This window comes from Oryctolagus cuniculus, chromosome 9, assembly GCF_964237555.1.
Source record: "Oryctolagus cuniculus chromosome 9, mOryCun1.1, whole genome shotgun sequence".
Classification (NCBI taxonomy): Eukaryota; Metazoa; Chordata; class Mammalia; order Lagomorpha; family Leporidae; genus Oryctolagus; species Oryctolagus cuniculus.
Genome location: NC_091440.1, coordinates 71088853 through 71107395, shown reverse-complemented (window position 1 = coordinate 71107395; position 18543 = coordinate 71088853). Strand labels below are relative to the sequence as shown.

The following is an 18543-nucleotide window of genomic DNA, read 5'->3' as shown; positions in this document are numbered from 1 at the left end:
TAGAACTCTATGCTAGCAGGTTTTATTTTTTCCTCTCAATACTTAAAAGATGTTTTTCCACTGACATAAAAAACTATCTACCTTTCCCTAGTGTAATCTATGTCTAATTGACTCAACCTACGCACTGATTTCTAAAATTTCAATGCCTATATTTTTCATATATAAAAGTTCTATTTGATTTTTATTTTTTTTAAAGATTTATTTATTTTACTTGAAAATCAGAGTTACACAGAGAGAGAAGGAGAGGGAGAGAGAGTGAGAGAGAGAGAGGTGTTTTCCATCTGCTGGTTCACTCCCCAATTGGCCGCAACGGCCAGAGTTGCACGGAAGAAAGGAGCTAGGAGCTTGCTCCAGGTCTCCCATGCAGATGTAGGGGCCCAAGGAACTGGGCCATATTCTATTGCTTTCCAAGGCCACAGCAGAGAGCTGGATTGGAAGCAGAGCAGCCGGGTCTCGAACTGGCACCCATATGGGATGCCGGCACTGCAGATGGCAGCTTTACCCGCTATGCCATGGCCAGGCATGTTTTTACTTTTTTAAAAATTTTTATTTAGTTTATTTGAAAGTCAGAGTTACAGAGAGGGAGAGGGAGAGGGAGAGGGAGAGGGAGAGGGAGAGGGAGAGGGAGAGGGAGAGGGAGAGGGAGAGGGAGAGGGAGAGGGAGAGGGAGAGGGAGAGGGAGAGGGAGAGGGAGAGGGAGAGGGAGAGGGAGAGGGAGAGGGAGAGGGAGAGGGAGAGGGAGAGGGAGAGGGAGAGGGAGAGGGAGAGGGAGAGGGAGAGGGAGAGGGAGAGGGAGAGGGAGAGGGAGAGGGAGAGGGAGAGGGAGAGGGAGAGGGAGAGGGAGAGGGAGAGGGAGAGGGAGAGGGAGAGGGAGAGGGAGAGGGAGAGGGAGAGGGAGAGGGAGAGGGAGAGGGAGAGGGAGAGGGAGAGGGAGAGGGAGAGGGAGAGGGAGAGGGAGAGGGAGAGGGAGAGGGTTCACTCCCCAAATGGCTGCAACAGCCAGCGCTGGGCCAGGCTGAAGCCAGGAAGCAGGAGCTTCATCTGGGTCTCCCACATGGGTACAGGGGCCCAAGGACTTGAGCCCCCTTTCACTGCTTTCCCAGGCACATTAGCAGGGAGCTGGATCAGAAGTGAAGCAGCTGGGACTCAAACTGGCACACATACAGGATGCCGGTGCTGCAGGCGGCTGCTTTACCCACTACACCACAGTATCTGCCCCTTGCAGTCTTTTTATTCCCTTCTGAATTTTACACTTTGTTTGTTTTCATTTTTTTTTTCTTTTTTGGAATTATTTGAAATGCAGAGTGACAGACAGAGATCTTGAATCTAATCATTCACTCCTCAAATGGCTGCAACAGCCAGGTCTGGGTCATGGATGCTGGTGGTCCGAGCACCTGGGCCATCATCTGCTGCTTTCCCTGGTGTATCATCATAAAGCTAACAAAGAAGCAGAAGAGCTGGAACTTGAAATGGCACAAACACATGATGCAGGCATCCCAGGGGGCGCCTTTAACTCATTGTGCCACAATGCTAAATACTTTTGATTTCTTTAATCATTTAAAAAATCATGTTACAGGCCGGTGCTGTGGTGCAGGGGGTTAAAGCCCCAGCCTGCCATGCCAGCATCCCATATGGTTGATGATTTGAGTCCCGGCTGCTCCACTTCCGATCCAGATCTCTGCTATGGCCTGGGAAAGCAGTAGAAGATGGCCCAAGTCCTTGGGCCCCTGCAATCACGCTGGAGACCCGGAGGAGCCTCCTGTCTTTGGATCAGCTCAGCCCTGGCCACTGCAGCCCTTTGGGGAGTGAACCAGTGGATGAAAGCCCTCTTTCTCTCTCTGCCTCTCCTCTCTCTGTGTAACTCTGACTTTCAAATAAATAAATAAATCTTTAAAAAAAATGTTATGGTCTCTTTGAGATTGCTGATCAACACCTAAGATTCCTGACATTCTAATACTCATGTTTATGGTATCTGCTTATATTTACTCAAAGTGGACTGACTGCTTGTTACTTTTGTAAATTAAAAAAATAATATGAGGTAAAGCCACTGCCTGCAGTGCTGGAATCCCATATGGGTGCTGGTTAGATTCCTGGTGCTCCATTTCCGATCCAGCTTTCTGCTATGGCCTGGGACAGCAGTATAAGATGGTCCAAGTCCTTGGGCCCCTGCACCTACATGGGAGACCCAGAAGAAGCTCTTGGCTCCTGGCTCCTGGCTTTAGATCGGCCTAGCTCCAGCCACTGCAGCCATTTGGGCAGTGAACCAGAGGATGGAAGACCTCTTCCTCTCTCTCTCTCTCTCTCTCTCTCTGTTAACTCTGCCTTTCAAATAAATAAATCTTTAAAAAAATATGAATTAATCTTAAAAGGGCTTGTTTTCGCTGTGAACCCTTTGTAGACTTCATTGTATTGGAAGAGATCTTTTGAATTCATATTCAGTGGATATTCAAAAGATATCACTGACCAAGATCAATTTATGTTAATTTCTTATGGTGGAGCTTCCAGTACCACAAAATTACTTTAAACCTATATTCCAAATTCAAATGTTTTCAGTTTTGGCTTTATTTATCATGGGAACATCCCCTCCACACACACACTCCACCCCCATCTAGAGTTATGGTCAAGGATAAATTTCCTGTGGTTTCCTGAACCAGTGAGTGGAGGGTTCTGGTCCTCTCCTTTTTAAGGGGATATAAGTGCTTTATGGATGTTGGTTTTGTATGAAAATCTCAGTTCCAATTACCATATTGCTCAGGCCTTGGGCTTTATCTTTGTCCCCAACTGCATGGCCACACATAAGTATCTAACTATTACTGGTTTTCTTTCTCTCTCCAAGACAGTGGCAGTGTCAGATCATATGTGTATCACTCTTGAGTTTATGGTTCCTCTTTGCTTCTGATACACAGGAAATTTCCATTTGTATCCCTCAGGAACTTAGCATCAAATCGAAAAGAATATCTAAAACAACAAGAATGTCATTTTACCATTACCTCTAGGTGTTTGTGGAGAAAGGGTTTCAACAGTAGTCTGTATGTCAATTTTATAATTCCCTTGTAGACACAATATTTCCATATTATATTAATATTTCAATATTATATTAATGTTTTCATATTAAGAGATTCTAATACTAATAGCACATGAAGAGTGGTTTTTAGTGGTGTGCTCATCATTTATGTGTATTTGTGAGGACAACCATTAAACAAAGACAGGGAATGACACAGTTTATGAGCATATATTTAATGAAAACATAGAACTAGATGGAAACAAAGTATTTAATGACAACTGGGATTGCAAAATACTTTGGTAACTTGAGAAATGGGTAAAAAATATGATAAGCAATGATAAATAACAATGTGAAGTCCTGAATTTAGCCTAAAAGCAAAATTAAAAATAAAAACAAGAAACATCCTCAAAAGTACCTACAGGAGACTCAAGTCTAAGAACAACTTAGGTGAGAATTCTGAAGGAGTTTGAGAGCTGATGACTTGACACAAGTCCACAGTGTCAAGTGGCTGCCGAATGGCATACTATTAATATTAGGATACTGCCCAACAGAGGAGAGAAGGGAAACATGATTTTGTACTTATCAGGTTACATGCATGTATTAGTTACCTACTGCTCTGTAACAAGTTATCCAAACACTAATGGCTTAAAACAATAAAAATTCATTGTTTCTGAGTTTCTGTACAAATTTCAGAAATCCTGTGGCCACTTTAGTTGGGTGCCTCTACTGTAAGGCATCTCACAGGATGCAATGAAGGTGTGAAGTGCAGCCATAGTTTCGTCTGAAAGCTTGGTGGAGGTAAGATCTGCTTCAGGGAACGGCACTGTGACATAGTGGGTAAAGCCGCCGCCTCCAGTGCCAGCATCCCATATGGGCACTCTACTTCCATTCCAGCTCTCTGCTATGGCCTGGGAAAGCAGTAGAAGATGGCCCAAGTGCTTAGGTCCCTGCACCTGCGTGGGAGACCTGGAAGAAGCTCTTGGCTCCTGGCTTCGGATTGGCACAGCTCCAGCCTTTGAGGCCATCTGGGGAGTGAACCAGTGGATAGAAGATCTCTCTCTCTCTCTGCCTCTACTTATCTCTCTGTGTAATTCTGACTTTCAAATAAATAAATAAATCTTAAAAAAAAAAAAAAAAAAAAAAAAAGATGTGCTTCAGAGCTCCCTCACACAGCTGTTGGCTGGATTCAGTTCCTGGGATATGGACGAGAGGGCATCAGTTCCTCTCTGGCCACTTTTTTTTTTTGCATATGGGCCTCTCCACAGGATAGCCAGCCTCTATCAGAGAAGGCATCAAGAGAGCAAGAGAGGGTGAGCAGAATGGAAGCCACAGGCTCTCTGTAAGCCAATCTCCAAAGTGACATCTCTCACCTGCCATATTCTATGTCCAGCCCACATTCAAGGGGATCAGTGTTAATACCAGGAGGCAATCTTCAAGGCTGTTTATTTTATTTATTTATTTATTTTACAGGCAGAGTGGACAGTGAGAGAGAGACAGAGAGAAAGGTCTTCCTTTGCCGTTGGTTCACCCTCCAATGGCTGCTGCAGCCAGTGTGCTGCGGCCAGCGCACCGCGCTGATCCGAAGGCAGGAGCCAGGTGCTTCTCCTGGTCTCCCATGGGGTGCAGGGCCCAAGCACTTGGGCCATCCTCCACTGCACTCCCGGGCCATAGCAGAGAGCTGGCCTGGAAGAGGGGCAACTGGGACAGAATCCGGTGCCCCGACCGGGACTAGAACCCGGGGTGCCAGCGCCGCTAGGCGGAGGATTAAGGCTGCTTATTCTAACACGCCAGATTTTTAAATAACTAAATCTGTGATCAGCATATTTAAAAATCTGCTCCCTACAAGGAAAAAAGCCCAGGTCATGTTAAGCAGGAGTTTTGATGTAGAACATTTAGGCTGGAAAATAGCAGTGAAAAAAAAGCAGATTGAGGGAGAAGGGTAGGACTTTTCACTACTGTTTTCAATAACTGCGAGGCTGTCATGTGTAGGACAGATTGTACTCTGCTTCTGTAACCCCAACCCTAACCCTAACCCTAACCCTAACCCTAACCCTAACCCAAACCCTAACCCTAACCCTGTAGTTCCAACAGACTAAGCAGAGACCAACAGGGGAATACCGTAGCACTTACTATACAATGGTCTGTTTATCTTTCTGTACCCTCCACATGGACAGGTCCTATTCACTATTATAATCCTGTTATAATAGTTTTGTTCATTTATTCACTATTATAATTTTCAGATAGTAAAGCATACTATGTACTAAAAAAATCAAAAAATTGTACTTCAGGAAAGCAAATGCTTGCTCCAAATCTTGCAATAAAGACCCCTAATGGGGTTTCTGAAGGTGACAGAGTAGGGAGGAAGCTTGCTGCTCGAGTCTAGGAGAAGAAAGTTTTACAAAAGTGGAAAGAGTGCAGTCTCAGGGAAGAGTTACGGAGAAAACAGCAGAGGAAACTCTATGTAATTGGAAAACACAGTGAACCTCTGTGGAGGGCAAAGATGTGCACAACTTAGGACCCCAAAAGCTGAGAGCCTCTACACAAGCACTGGAGAGTAAGGTGAGACCAGACTTTAGCAGCCCAAGTCACTGGCAACAAAGCTGCAGGAAGCGCCTTGAAGGAATCTGGCTTGGAGCCACATGGGGGATAGTGTACCTGCCAAACTAGAGGAGAACAAAAAAGGAGGGATACATTTCTCTCTCCTAGATCACCCTGCAATGGCATCCTGTAACAAGCTGACAGAGAGCAGGTGCCATTTTGTACATACGTAAGAGCTACACCAGCTCATGTCTGCATCCAGCAACCAGCCAAGCAGAGACTCCTGAGTCTGATGGGGAGAATAGACAGGGAGTCGGGTGCTTGTGACTGTAAGAGGCTTGTGTGCCAGGTCAGTGAAAATACTGAGGCTGTGTGAGAGGACTCAGGGTGTGGCTGGGACATTGGGCAGTCACTGTGGGAGGATCCACATGATCAGGGCTCCCTGGTTACCTGGCAAGAGACATTGCTGGGGAATCTGATCTTATACTGAGGACTGCACAGATCTTTTGTGTGGTCCTATGGCAGAGCGAACAAATAATATACTCACTGGGGTTAGTGCCCAGGCACTACTCTCCTATCAGGACCGAAGCTCAGCTGAGTCTACCCCAACAGACAAGAAGATATCTCCCTCTCTGATAATAAAAAAAAAAAAAAAAAAAAAAAAAAAGGAGATTTACCACAACAAACTGGGGTGTGTCACCTCAGACACACCCTTCACCCTGGAGCACTGAACAGAGCTTGTGGCCACTCTCACCACACATCTCTAGGTATTTCCTGAAAGCAGACACTCCACTAATCCAATCAGACATAGTCCAAAAATAAAAGCCACCACAGCGAAAAATCAAAGAAACCAACAAGTATTCCCACAAATGCCAAATAACAAATGTACCAATCCAAGAAACAAGAATAAGGAAGACAACATGACACCCCCAAAAGAACACAACACCTCAATACTAGATTGTTAAGATGATGAGATTGAAGAAATGCCAGAAATGGGATTAAAAAAATTGATCATAGGATTACTCAGAAGTAATCAGAAGCAAATGCACAAACTACTGAAATCTGTACAAGACATAAAACAAAATTTCTCCCATGAAATTGAGATGTTAAAGAGAAATCAAAATGAAATCTTGGAAATGAATAATTCAATAGAACAAATAAAAAATATAGTGGAGATAACTGGTGAAGCAGAAGAAAGAATATCCAACTTAAAAGACAAAAAAGCACAGGAAATTATACAGTCAGACCAAACACAAGAAGAAAAAATTAGAAAACTAAAAAACACTGTTGGGAATCTATAGGATACTATCAAACTACCTAACATCTAGGAGTTCCTGAAGGTGTGGAAAGAGAGAAAGGATTAGCAGGCCTTTTTAGTGAAATAATAACAGAAAATTTCCCCAATTTGGAGAAAGAAAGGGACATCCAAGTATAAGAAGCACATAAAACTCTTGATAGACATGACCAGAAAAGATCTTCACCATCACACACTGTAATCAAACTCCCCACAGTAAACACAAAGAAAAGATTCTAAAGTGTGCACGAGAGAAACACCGGATTACTTTCAGAGGACCTCCAATTAGATTCACAATGGACTTCTCATCAGAAACCCTACAGGCTAGAAGAGAATGGTGAGATATAGTACAAGTATAAAGAGAAAAAAACTGTCTACCCAGAATACTATACTCTGCAAAGCTTACAAATTAAGGTGAAATATAAAATATAAAAACCTTCCATGACAAACAGAAACTGAAATAATTCGTCACCACCCGTCCAGCCCTGGAGAAGATGCTTAAGGGTGTGCTGCACACAGGAACACAGAAACGTGGTCATCACTATGGAAGAAGGTAAAGAGGGAAAGCTCCCAGTAAAAGTAAAAAGGAAATCCAAAATAAAAAATAGGAATATTTATGGAAAAACAGCAGGGCAAAGTCATTACTCAACAATAGTCACCTTGAATGTAAATGGCCTTAACTCTCCAGTTAAAAGACACAGACTGGCTGAACGGATTAAAACAAAATCTATTTGCTGCCTACAAGAAACATATCTCACAACAAAGATGCATGCAAACTGAAAATGAAAGGATGGAAAAAGATATTTCATGCTAACAGAAACCAAAAAAGAGCTGGTGTAACCATCCTAATATCAGACAAAATAGACTTTAACACAAAAACTGTCAAAAGAGACAAAGTAGGGAACTATGTAATGATCAAGGGATCAATTCTACAAGAAGTGAGTTTTATAAACGTTTATGCACCTGGCTATTTAAAAGAAATGTTAAATAAACTAAAGGGAGACATAGACTCAAATACAATAGTAATGGGGAATTTCAAAACCCAGCTTTCAGTAATGGACACATCAACCATACAGAAAATCAGCTTAATCAATACCATAGACCAAATGGACCTAACAGATATCCACAGAACTTTCCATCCTACACTTGCAGAATATACATTCTTCTCACCTGTGCACGGAACATTCTCTAGGATTGACCACATGCTAGGCCATAAAACAAGTCTCAGCAAATTCAAAAACATCAAAATCAAACCATTCTTGGACCACAGTGGAATGAAGCTGGAAATCAGCAACTCAAGAATCGCTAGAGCATATGCAAACACATTGCTCCTGAACAACATGCTCCTGAATGAACAGTGGTCACAGGAGAAATCAAAAGCTTTCTGGAAACAAATGAAGACAACAGTACAACATATCAAAACTTATGGGGTACAGCAAAAGCAGTGTTAAGAGGAAACTTTATAGCAATTGGTGCCTACATTAAGAAATTGGAAAGGCTCCAAATAAATGAGCTATCACTGCATCTCAAGGATCTAGAAAAACAACAGCAAACTGTTGTGAAGGCACACTAAAATTGTCACTCTGTCCTTTGGACAGCATGAAGACTCTAAGCACTTTCAACCGTTCCACCAAACACAAATGGAGTCCCAGGTAAAGCAATTTTACTCTGATCTCCAGCTGGCTGCCATTTCCAGTGAGTTTAGGGTAGAAGGAAGACAAAGACTGGAGGTCATACCAACGCAGTCTGGTTCCGCACAGAGAGAAATCTTCCATCTGCTGGTTGACTTCCCAAATGGCCACAATAGTCAGGGCTGGGCCATATCAATATTAGGAGCCACGAACCTCTTCCGGGTCTCCCTTGTGGCTGCAGGGGCCCAAGGATTTGGGTCTTCCTCTGCTGCCTTCCCAGGCAAATTGGCAAGGAAGCTGGATCAGAAGTGGAGCAGCTGGGACATGAACAAGTGCCTGTATGGGATGCCAGTGTCCCAGGTGGCAGCAGTACCCACTATGTCACAGTGCCATCCCTGTGTTGCTCTGTTTTGATCCTCAACTATTATAAGTACAGTCAGCCCTCTGTATTCCTGGTGTCATACCCATTGATTCAAACAACCACAGACTGGAAATATTTGGAAAAAAAATTGCATCTGTACTGAACATGTATAGACTTTTTTCCTCATCTTTATTCCCAAATAGTATAGTACAATGGCTATTTACATAGTATTTACATTGGATTAGGTATTATATGAACTCTACAGATGATCTTAAATATATGGAAAGGTACATGTGGGTTATGTGCAAATGTTGTATCATTTTATATAAAGCACTTGAGCATTCATAAATGTTGGTATTTCTGAGGCTCCTGGAACTAATCCCCCTATGGATACCAAAGAACAACTATATTCTCTTGTGGCAGTGAAAACCAAGAATTTTTAAAAAAATATTTACTTACTTGAGAAGCAGTAAATATAAATATATATAAATAGATATGTTTATTTATATATATTTATATTTACTGCTTCTCAAGTAAGTAAATATTTTTTTAAAAATTTATATATATTATGTATAGAGAGAAAGGGAGAGAGAGGGAGAGAGAGCAAGAGCGAGAGTGAGCTCCCATCTATTAGTTCACTCCTGCAATGGTTGGAATGGAGCCAGGAGCATGATTTAGGTCTCTGACATGCATGGCAGGAACCTAATCATTTGAGCCATCATCGATGCCTTCCAGGGTATTCATTTCCAGGAAGCTGGAGTCAGGAGAAGGAGGCGGGTGTGGAACCCAGGTATATGATATGGGATATAATATAGGCTAAATGACTACCCAAGAAATATGTTATTATTATTTTTAAGGCAAGGGATTTTTGGTTTGTTTTAATTTGGAAGGCAGAGACTTTTTCCATTCTCTGCTTCATTCCCCAAATGCCAGGAGCCCAGAACTCAATTATTTAGGTCTCCCACATAGTTGTTGGGGACCCAACTACTTTAATCATCATTTGATGCTTCCCTCGGTATGCATTAGCAGGAAGCTGGAATCAGAAGCAGAATCAAGGCTCAAACTCAGCCACTCCAATAAGGCACACAGGTACCTCAAGTGGTATCCTAACTACTGGGCCAAATCCTCAAGAAACATTTCAAAGTGGATAATGAATACACTCCTCTCACTTCCTACCTTGATAGTTTTTCACAGGAGTCATCTTGTTATAATCTTCTGACAAAATAAACTCCTGCCAAAAAAGAAAGGAAAATAATAAGTAAAAAGAAATTATGTAAATGAATGTTTTGGTAAAATTAGATTGTGTAAAACAAATATCATCAGAGAATTATTTCCAACATATATAACATTAGTATTTTGCCTACAAGCATTTTCATACCTCTTTAAAAGTAACAATCACAATTATGATCTAATTCAATTATTATAGGTTTACCCTGCAACCCTTAAGTTAACTTCGTGTACGCATGAAAAAGAAAAACAGATCAAGTTCAGAGTATTGATACTGGCAACTCTGAAGGTAAATCTGATGAAAAGTACTTTTATTTCAAGGGTGTCACAACTGAAAATCTGCTAGGTTCAGGTCAGTGAGAGAATGGATGGCATTTGCACTAGTAGAGAAATAAATTATAAATACTTTAAAGATTCTATTTGTAATATTAGCAATTTATTTTCCCCTGCTTACTATCCTTGCATCCCTTGGGCACCTGGCATACTACCTTGGCACAGTGAGTATTAATAAACAGTGGTCAAACAGGTATGTGGAAGGCACCTCCCAGTCTGATATTAGTTCAGGAAAAAAATCAGCTTCTGTATAGCACATTGTATATACTCCTGTGGGGCCACATAAGACTTGCATATGTGTAGTCATGTCAGCATCTATGCATTTAAACAGTGAGCCACATGTAGACGCCAATCAAAGTTTATGAGGCCCAGGTTATGACTTCTTCAGCTTCTTGCAAATGCAAAATATCCATACATTCACCAAAGGTAAGTTACCAAAAGTAAGGAAAGCTGAGAAACATAGTAAATTGATGGCCTCATCTGAACTTAAAACCAGAAAAATGAATGGAATGGAAGCATTGAGAATTTTTCTTTGAAGACTTAAGGAAAGGAGAGTGGGAGAAGAGACATGGAAACTCTTTATTTGCTATCAATCAAGGTGTTTACTGAGTTTACACAGTATGTGTAATTTTTTAGAAGAAAACTATTATCATTTGTGTGATAAATGTCACAAAGGTGAAGTAGCAGGTGCTGTGAGAGAGTATACACGTTCCTTTGGTTATTCATTTTTCTATCCCAGCCCCCTTTAAGAAGTAAATCTACAAATGGATTTTCTTTTTTTATTTTTTTTAAAGATTTTATTTATTTATTTGACAGATAGAGTTACAGACAGTGAGAGAGAGAGAGAGAGAGAGAGAGAAGAGAGAGAGAGAGAGAGAGAGAGAGAGAGAGAGAGAGAGAGAGAAAGGTCTTCCTTCCGTTGGTTCACTCCCCAAATGGCCACAAAGGCCAGAGCTGTGCCAATTCGAAGCCAGGAGCCAGGAGCTTCTTCCTGGTTTCCCATGCAGGTGCAGGGGCCCAAGCACTTGGGCCATCTTCCACTGTTTTTCTAGGCCACAGCAGAGAGCTGGATTGGAAGAGGGGCAGCCTGGACTAAAACCAGCACCCATATGGGATGCTGGCACCGCATGCAGAGGATTAACCTAGTGCACCATGGCGCCGGCCCCTACAAATGGATTTTCTTCACCAAGATTTTCTCAGTAATAACATTATTTGACTTGTCACTTTTTAAATTTGTATCATTATTCCTCCAAGGAGTGGCACTAAATCCATTTCTTAATTCCAAAGAGTTTTTAGCCTAACAATTGAGCAGAGCTGACTAATTTTTAAAGAAGTAAAGTGGCTTGCCCATTGAAGACTCGACTGTGGGTAGGGACAGCTTCCATGTGCCTAAGCAACAATTCACTGTCAGCCTTTAATCCCAGGCAAGAGCCCCTGGCCCTGAGCCCCACTCCTTAGGGAGCCCCAAATACCTCAGCAGATATAAAAAATTTATTTCTTAAAGACAATTGTCTCTACTAGGGCAAGTGTTTACTGAATTCATATAGTTCATGTTATTTTTAATTTACTGAAGTATTTCTTTAGCTTGGGCAAAAGATATTTCACTTACTTTTGGAACAAGACAAGGTATAAAATAAAACAACTTCTCACAAAGGTTTGTATATGCAGGCAAAATAAAACCTACTTTTTTTTTTTTTTTTTTTGACAGGCAGAGTGGACAGTGAGAAAGCGAGACAGAGAGAAAGGTCTTCCTTTGCTGTTGGTTCACCCTCCAACGGCCGCTGCGGCTGGCACCACGCTGATCCGATGGCAGGAGCCAGGTGCTTCTCCTGGTCTCCCATGGGGTGCAGGGCCCAAGAACTTGGGCCATCCTCCACTGCACTCCCTGGACACAGCAGAGAGCTGGCTTGGAAGAGGGACAACCGGGACAGAATCCGGCGCCCCGACTGGGACTAGAACCCTGTGTGCTGGCGCCGCAAGGCGGAGGATTAGCCCAGTGAGCCGCGGCGCCGGCCAAACCTACTTTTTTATTTATCTGTTTTTTCCTATGCTAATAAAAACATATAACCATGGGCCGGCGCCGCGGCTCACTTGGCTAATCCTCCGCCTGCCGCGCTGGCACCCCGTTCTAGTCCTGGTTGGGGCCCCGGATTCTGTCCCGGTTGCTCCTCTTCCAGACCAGCTCTCAGCTGTGGCCCAGGAAGGCAGTGGAGGATGGCCCAGGTGCTTGGCCCTGCACCCGCATGGGAGACCAGGAGAAAGCACCTGGCTCCTGGCTTTGGATCAGCGCAGCGCAGCTAGCGGCCATTTAAGGGGTGAACCAATGGAAAAGGAAGACCTTTCTCTGTCTCCGTCTCTCTCTGCCTGTCAAAAAAAATATAACCATGGGAATATGATAATAAAAACATGTAACCTTGGGGAAAAATGGGGATATTTGTCAGTTTTTATTATTTTCTTTAATCATAGAAACCATTTGCTATTCTAAGAAATATAAAAGAGATAAACATTTGAAGTTCTTTGTGACACCATTTCTTGGAAAGAAGTATTATGGAAAGTATGAATGTAATAAAATATAATAAAACAAAATGTTAAGCCACTTAGCAATGCTTTTTGTTTTTAACAAATCACACATATCTTTCCAAGAGCACCTATCAACATCATTCTTAGTAAGAACTGGCATAGGATGGAGGCACTCCAGAGTTGTTTTACTGATGACTGCTTCCAGGTTTCTTATTAAAAATATTCCAGAAAAGGTATTGTATTTTTATGTAACTCTAGTGATAAGTAGCTCTACAAAATTTCTAAAAAGAGAATCAATGGTTAAGAAGGTTATGATCATTTAAAATTTGACAGATATTTCCAAACCGAGTTTTTTTTTTAACTTAAAGATTTTTATTTATTTACTTGAGAGGCAGAGTTACACAGAGAGGGAGAGACAGAGATTTTCCATCTGCTGGTTCACTCCCCAAATGGCCACAACAGCTGGAGTTGGGTCGATCCAAAGCCAGGAACTTCTTCTGTGTCTCCCATGCAGGTGCAGAGGCCCAAGCACTTGGGCCATTTTCTACTGCTTTCCCAGGCCATAGCAGAGAGCTGGATTGGAAGAGGAGCAGCTAGGACTTGAACTGGTGCCCATAAGGGATGCTGGTGCCGCAGGCAGAGGTTTAGCCCATTACACCATAGCGCTGCCCCCCCCCAGTTGCATTTTTAAGATTTTCTCTATCAACACTCACCAACAGTACTTTATCACCTAAATATTTCTAATGCTATAATATATCAAATAATACAGATCTTCAAAAAGTTCATGGAAAATGTGCATTATGAAAAAATGTATAGATATCAAATTTTTAGAATTAAAATAAGTTTATCTTATAATTCCCTTATCCATGAACTTTCTGAAGTACCCTCATATAAAAAAAAAGTTAGTAATTGTCTCCATCTTCAACCTCATCCATTTGAGGCATCCAAATTCAAAAACATTCAAAGGGAGATGGGAAATAGCTGGTAGATGAGTCCCCACTCCATCGCTCCCTCTAATGGATTCTTTCAGAAACTGGTGTTTCTGTTTGTCCGGAGAGTTATGTATCCTGGAGCACCAGCTGGGCTTCTTCACAACACTTGAACAAGCCCGCTGTTTGAGTTTGCTGTTCCTTCACTTGCACTGCTGATCTTGGACCTCCAAATAAAGTATTAGCATTTAAGCTTTCCCTCAGGACATTTTCCAGGGAGCCAGACTAATGCAAGATTTGAACAGAAAATTTAAAGAACAGGAAATGAAAATGGCAAATTAACACATCAAAAGTGCCCTAGCTCATAAACAGGACAATACTCATAAAGCACAATTAAATATCTTTTATTTCTTTTTGCTTCAGTGTGACAAAAACTGAAAAGTTAGGAATGACCAACGCTGATCAGATATGGGAAAATAGATGATCACATGACAGTGGGAGTGGGTGGAGGAGTGAATGGCTATATACTTTCTGGAAAGTAATCTGGCAATGTTTATCAAGATATTAAATGTCGGGGTTGGGAGCCAGCACTGTGGCATAGTGGGTAAAGCTGCTGCCTGCAGTGCCAGCTTCCCATATGGGCGCCGGTTCAAGTCCTGGCTGCTCTACTTCTGATCCAGCTCTCTGCTATGGCCCAGGAAAGCAGTAGAGGATGGCCCAAGTGCTTGCACCCCTGCACCCATGTGGGAGACCTAGAAGAAGCTCCTGCTCCTAGCTTCAGATTGGCTTAGCTCTGGCCATTGAGGCCATCTTGGGAGTGAACCAGAGGATAGAAAACATCTCTCTCTGTAACTCTGCCTTTCAAATAAAAAAATAAATATTTACAAAACAAAATGCAGGGGTTGGCATTGCAGCACAGCGAGTTAATGGCTGCCTGCAACATTGTAATCCCATATCAGAGCTCAGTTCAAGTCCTGGTTGCTATGCTACCAATCCATTTCTTTGCTAATGAACCTGGGAAAGCAGCAGAAGAATGCCCAAGTATTTGGGCCCTGCCACTTATGTGGGAGACCTGGATGGAGCTCCTGACTTCTGGGTTCAGCCTGGTCCAGCCCAGGCTGTTGCAGCCATTTGGGGAATGGGTCCATTGATGCAGGATTTTTTTCTCTCCTCTTCTCTCCCTCTCTCTGTCATTCTGCTTTGATTGATTTAGTTATTTTTAAAGATTTTATTTGTTTACTTGAAAGAGTTACAGAGAGGCAGAGGCAGAGAGAGACAGAGAGAGAGAGAGAGAGAGAGGTCTTCCATCTGCTGGTTCACTCCCCAGATGGTTGCAATGGCCAGAGATGCACCAATCCCCAGCCAGGAACCAGGTGCAGGAGCTTCTTCCAGTTCTCTCATGTGGGTGCAGGGGCCCAAGGACTTGGGCCCACTTCTGCTTTCCCAGGCCATAGCAGAGAGCTGGATTGGAAGTGGAGCAGCCAGCACTGCAGACGGCGGCTTTACCCACTCAGCCACAGCGCCGGCCCCATAAATACATCTTTAAAAAAGATAGTATGGGGCTGGTGCTGTGGCGCAGCATGTTAATGCCCTGGCCTGAAGCGCCAGCATCCTATATGGGCGATGATTTGAGTCCTGGCTGCTCCACTTCCGATCCAGTTCCTGCTATGGCCTGGGATTGCAGTAGAAGATGACCCAAGTCCTTGGGCCCCTGCACGTGCGTGGGAGACCTGGAAGAAGCTCCTGGCTCCTGGCTTCGGATTGGCACAGCTCCGGCCATTTCGGCCATCTGGGGAGTGAATCAGCAGATGGAAGACCTCTCTCTGTAACTCTGTCTTTCAAATAAATAATAAAATAAATCTTTAAAAAGAAGAAAAATAAAAAATAGTAAATATGCATAATCTGAGCCAGCAATCTCTTCTGCATATACATCAGTTCATATGGATTTACATATAAATGACCTTTCTTGCTATATTCCTTTTTTGGGGGTAAAGGCCAGACTTTAGACTTCATTTACTTGAGCAAGTGTTGGGGAAGATGAAATACACCAAGAGCATGAGGGTAGAGGAACACAGCCTGTACGAGGTCCTTTACATCCTGGGCCTGTTTCCCTGCATTAAATATCCCATCCTCACCCACCCACCCACCCTGAGCAGTTGGTGGTTTTGCCATCCCCTACTGTCCCTGTCTCCTGATGTCCATCCCCTGTCAATCAGGAACCTGGATGAGGGTGATTGTCATCTGGGGTTTGCCACTCCCTTTAGGTGTTTGAAACTTGTGAGACCCCAAACTGTTGCCTCAGAACCTTGAGACCTGTGGTCGTGGCCTCTCCTGGCATAAGAGAAGATGGAAAAGAAGTGGAGAGAGTTAGGATAAAAGGAGAGCTAAAGAAAGAGGGCTGGGGTCAGAGGTCAGTCACAGGCTTCAGGATGGCAAATGTACCCTCGATGCTGAATGGCCTCTGTACCACAGCCCAAACTCCAGATTCTCGGCCTGTGTCCCTGGCCCTGGAGTAGGCATGGGCCAGGCCAGGAATACGGCTATGGAACCAGGTGTGGGGTCCCCAGAGCACATGGCTGAGTAGCATTTCCCTGGGAAGGCTCCCAGGTTCAGGATCAGTTGGTCACTGAACATCCAGGCCTTCAGGTGGCCAGGGTTGCCCTTCTGCACTGTTGATAAGGTCCTGGCTCAAGGATGTGGCTGCCACCTCTAACTGCTGTACTGCAGTTACCTGAGGTTCCAGGCTGATGGCATGCAGCTCCAACGGAGCTCCAGGTTCCTCTGCGGAGCCTGCAGGAAGCTGCAGAAGCTGCTCTAGTCGCTGATGTTGAGGGCCAGGAAGTGGCTGTCCCTGAGCAGACACACATTCCCTGCTGCCTGTGCCGTGGCTTGGTGACTGCTAAAGCCTGATCACAGATGTAGGCAATGATCGTGGAGCAGCCGCCCAGGAATGAATGAAGGACATGTAGCTGCAGCTAGCACCAGAGAGCTCAGGCTGGGGACCAGGCCGCACTCGGGGCTGCTGCCATTTAAGAACCTAATCCAGCTGTCATGGATGCTAAGTTCTTTGATACCTGGTGAGTGGATCTCATGGAAGAGGAAGCCAGTCTCACAGCAAGCCCATCCACAGTTTCAAATAGGCGTGTATTCTGCCTGTACCCCAGTCTCCTGCCACACGGTCCCACTGGCACTACAAGGCTAGTACCACTTGTCATTTTTTCTTTCTTTCTTTTTTTAAATATTTATTTTATTTATTTGAAAGTCAGAGTTACACAGAGAGAGAAGGAGAGGTGGGGGAGGGGGTCTATCATCCACTGGTTCACTCCCCAGTTGGCTGTAATGGCCGGAGCTGTGCCAATGCGAAGCTAGGAACCAGGAGCTTCTTCCCAGTCTCCCACGTGGGTGCAGGGGCCCAAGGACTGGGGCCATCTTCTACTGCTTTCCCAGGTCATAGCAGAGAGCTGGATCGGAAGTGGAGCAGCCGGGACTCAAGTCATCGCCCATATGGGATGCAGGCGCTGCAGGCAGTGGCCATACCAGCTACACCACGGCACTGGCCCCTTATCATATTTTTGTAATTGTAAAAAACAGCTGACAAGTGGAATGTCCACTTAAAGGGGAAAGTATTTGAATAGATATGGCATATGTATTTTATAAAGGATTATACGGCCACCATAAAGTTAGAATAATGTGCTTTCTGGAAGGATAGCTCTGATATATATTTTTTACTTATTTATTTGACAGGTAGAGTTACAGACAGTCAGAGAGAGAAAGAGAGACAGAGAGAAAGGTCTTCCTTCCGTTGGTTCATCCCCCCAAATGGCTGCTATAACCAGCACGCTGCGCAGAAGCTCTGATATTTTTAAGTGTCTGTATTGTGACCTTAGTTTTGTATATCAAAACAAAACAAAAAACCTTATATCCCTTTATGTCTCATTATGTTTTTTAAAAAGGATTAAAAGAGATACGTGGAAGGACACAGGAGACTGTTAATGCTGGTTACATACACTGGCTGCCCCCTCAGCCCAGCTCCTATTGTCACAGCCATTTGGGGAGCAATCCAGGAGATGGCAGCTCGTTCTGCCTCGGTGGTTCTGCCTCTCAAATAAATAAAGATAAAAACACAAAGAGACTAAAAATAATCTCCATCTGCTTTTATGATTATTTTCTTTGGGTGTTTTTCTAGAAATGGAATTACTGATGTAAAGGTAAAATATTTCTAAAGTTCCAGATAAATATTACCAATATTTTTCCTAAAGAGTTTACACCAATTTATGTCCCCACCATTTGTATATAATAGTGCCTATTTTATTCAAACTTAGTCAACATATTCTAAAATATAGTATTACTTGAGAAAAATGGAACTTTTATTAGCCTTAGGTATTTCTTTGATTTTGATTTTTCTGCTAGCTTTTAAGAGTCTATTTATTTACTTTAGATTTGTTTATTTGAAAGACAGAGTTAACAGAGAGGCAGAGAGACAGAGAGAGAGAGAGAGAGTCTTCTATTCACTGGCTCATTCCCCAGATAGCCACAATGGCCAGAGCTATGCCAATCCCAAGCCAGGAGCCAGGAGCTTCTTCTGGGTCTCCCATGCGGGTACAGGGGCCCAACAATAGGTGCTTTCCCAGACCATAGCAGAGAGCTGGATCGGAAGTGGAGCAGCCAGGACTTGAACTGGCGCCCATATGGGATGCCTGCACTGC

The 18543-nt window shown here is 43.4% G+C and overlaps 1 protein-coding gene across 5 annotated transcripts in view; it reads right to left on the bottom strand.

The window, feature by feature from the left end:
* WDFY2 (WD repeat and FYVE domain containing 2) overlaps positions 1-18543 on the bottom strand; it is a 195031-nt gene that overhangs the window by 55129 nt on the left and 121359 nt on the right. For all 5 annotated transcript variants that reach the window (XR_011378806.1, XM_070048896.1, XM_002720738.5 and 2 more), the window contains one exon: positions 10005-10059. Coding sequence is in view for 4 of the 5 variants with exons in the window: in XM_070048896.1 (XP_069904997.1) it covers positions 10005-10059 (55 nt within the window). In the remaining variant the exon portion in view is untranslated. The remainder of the gene's footprint in view (positions 1-10004; positions 10060-18543) is intronic.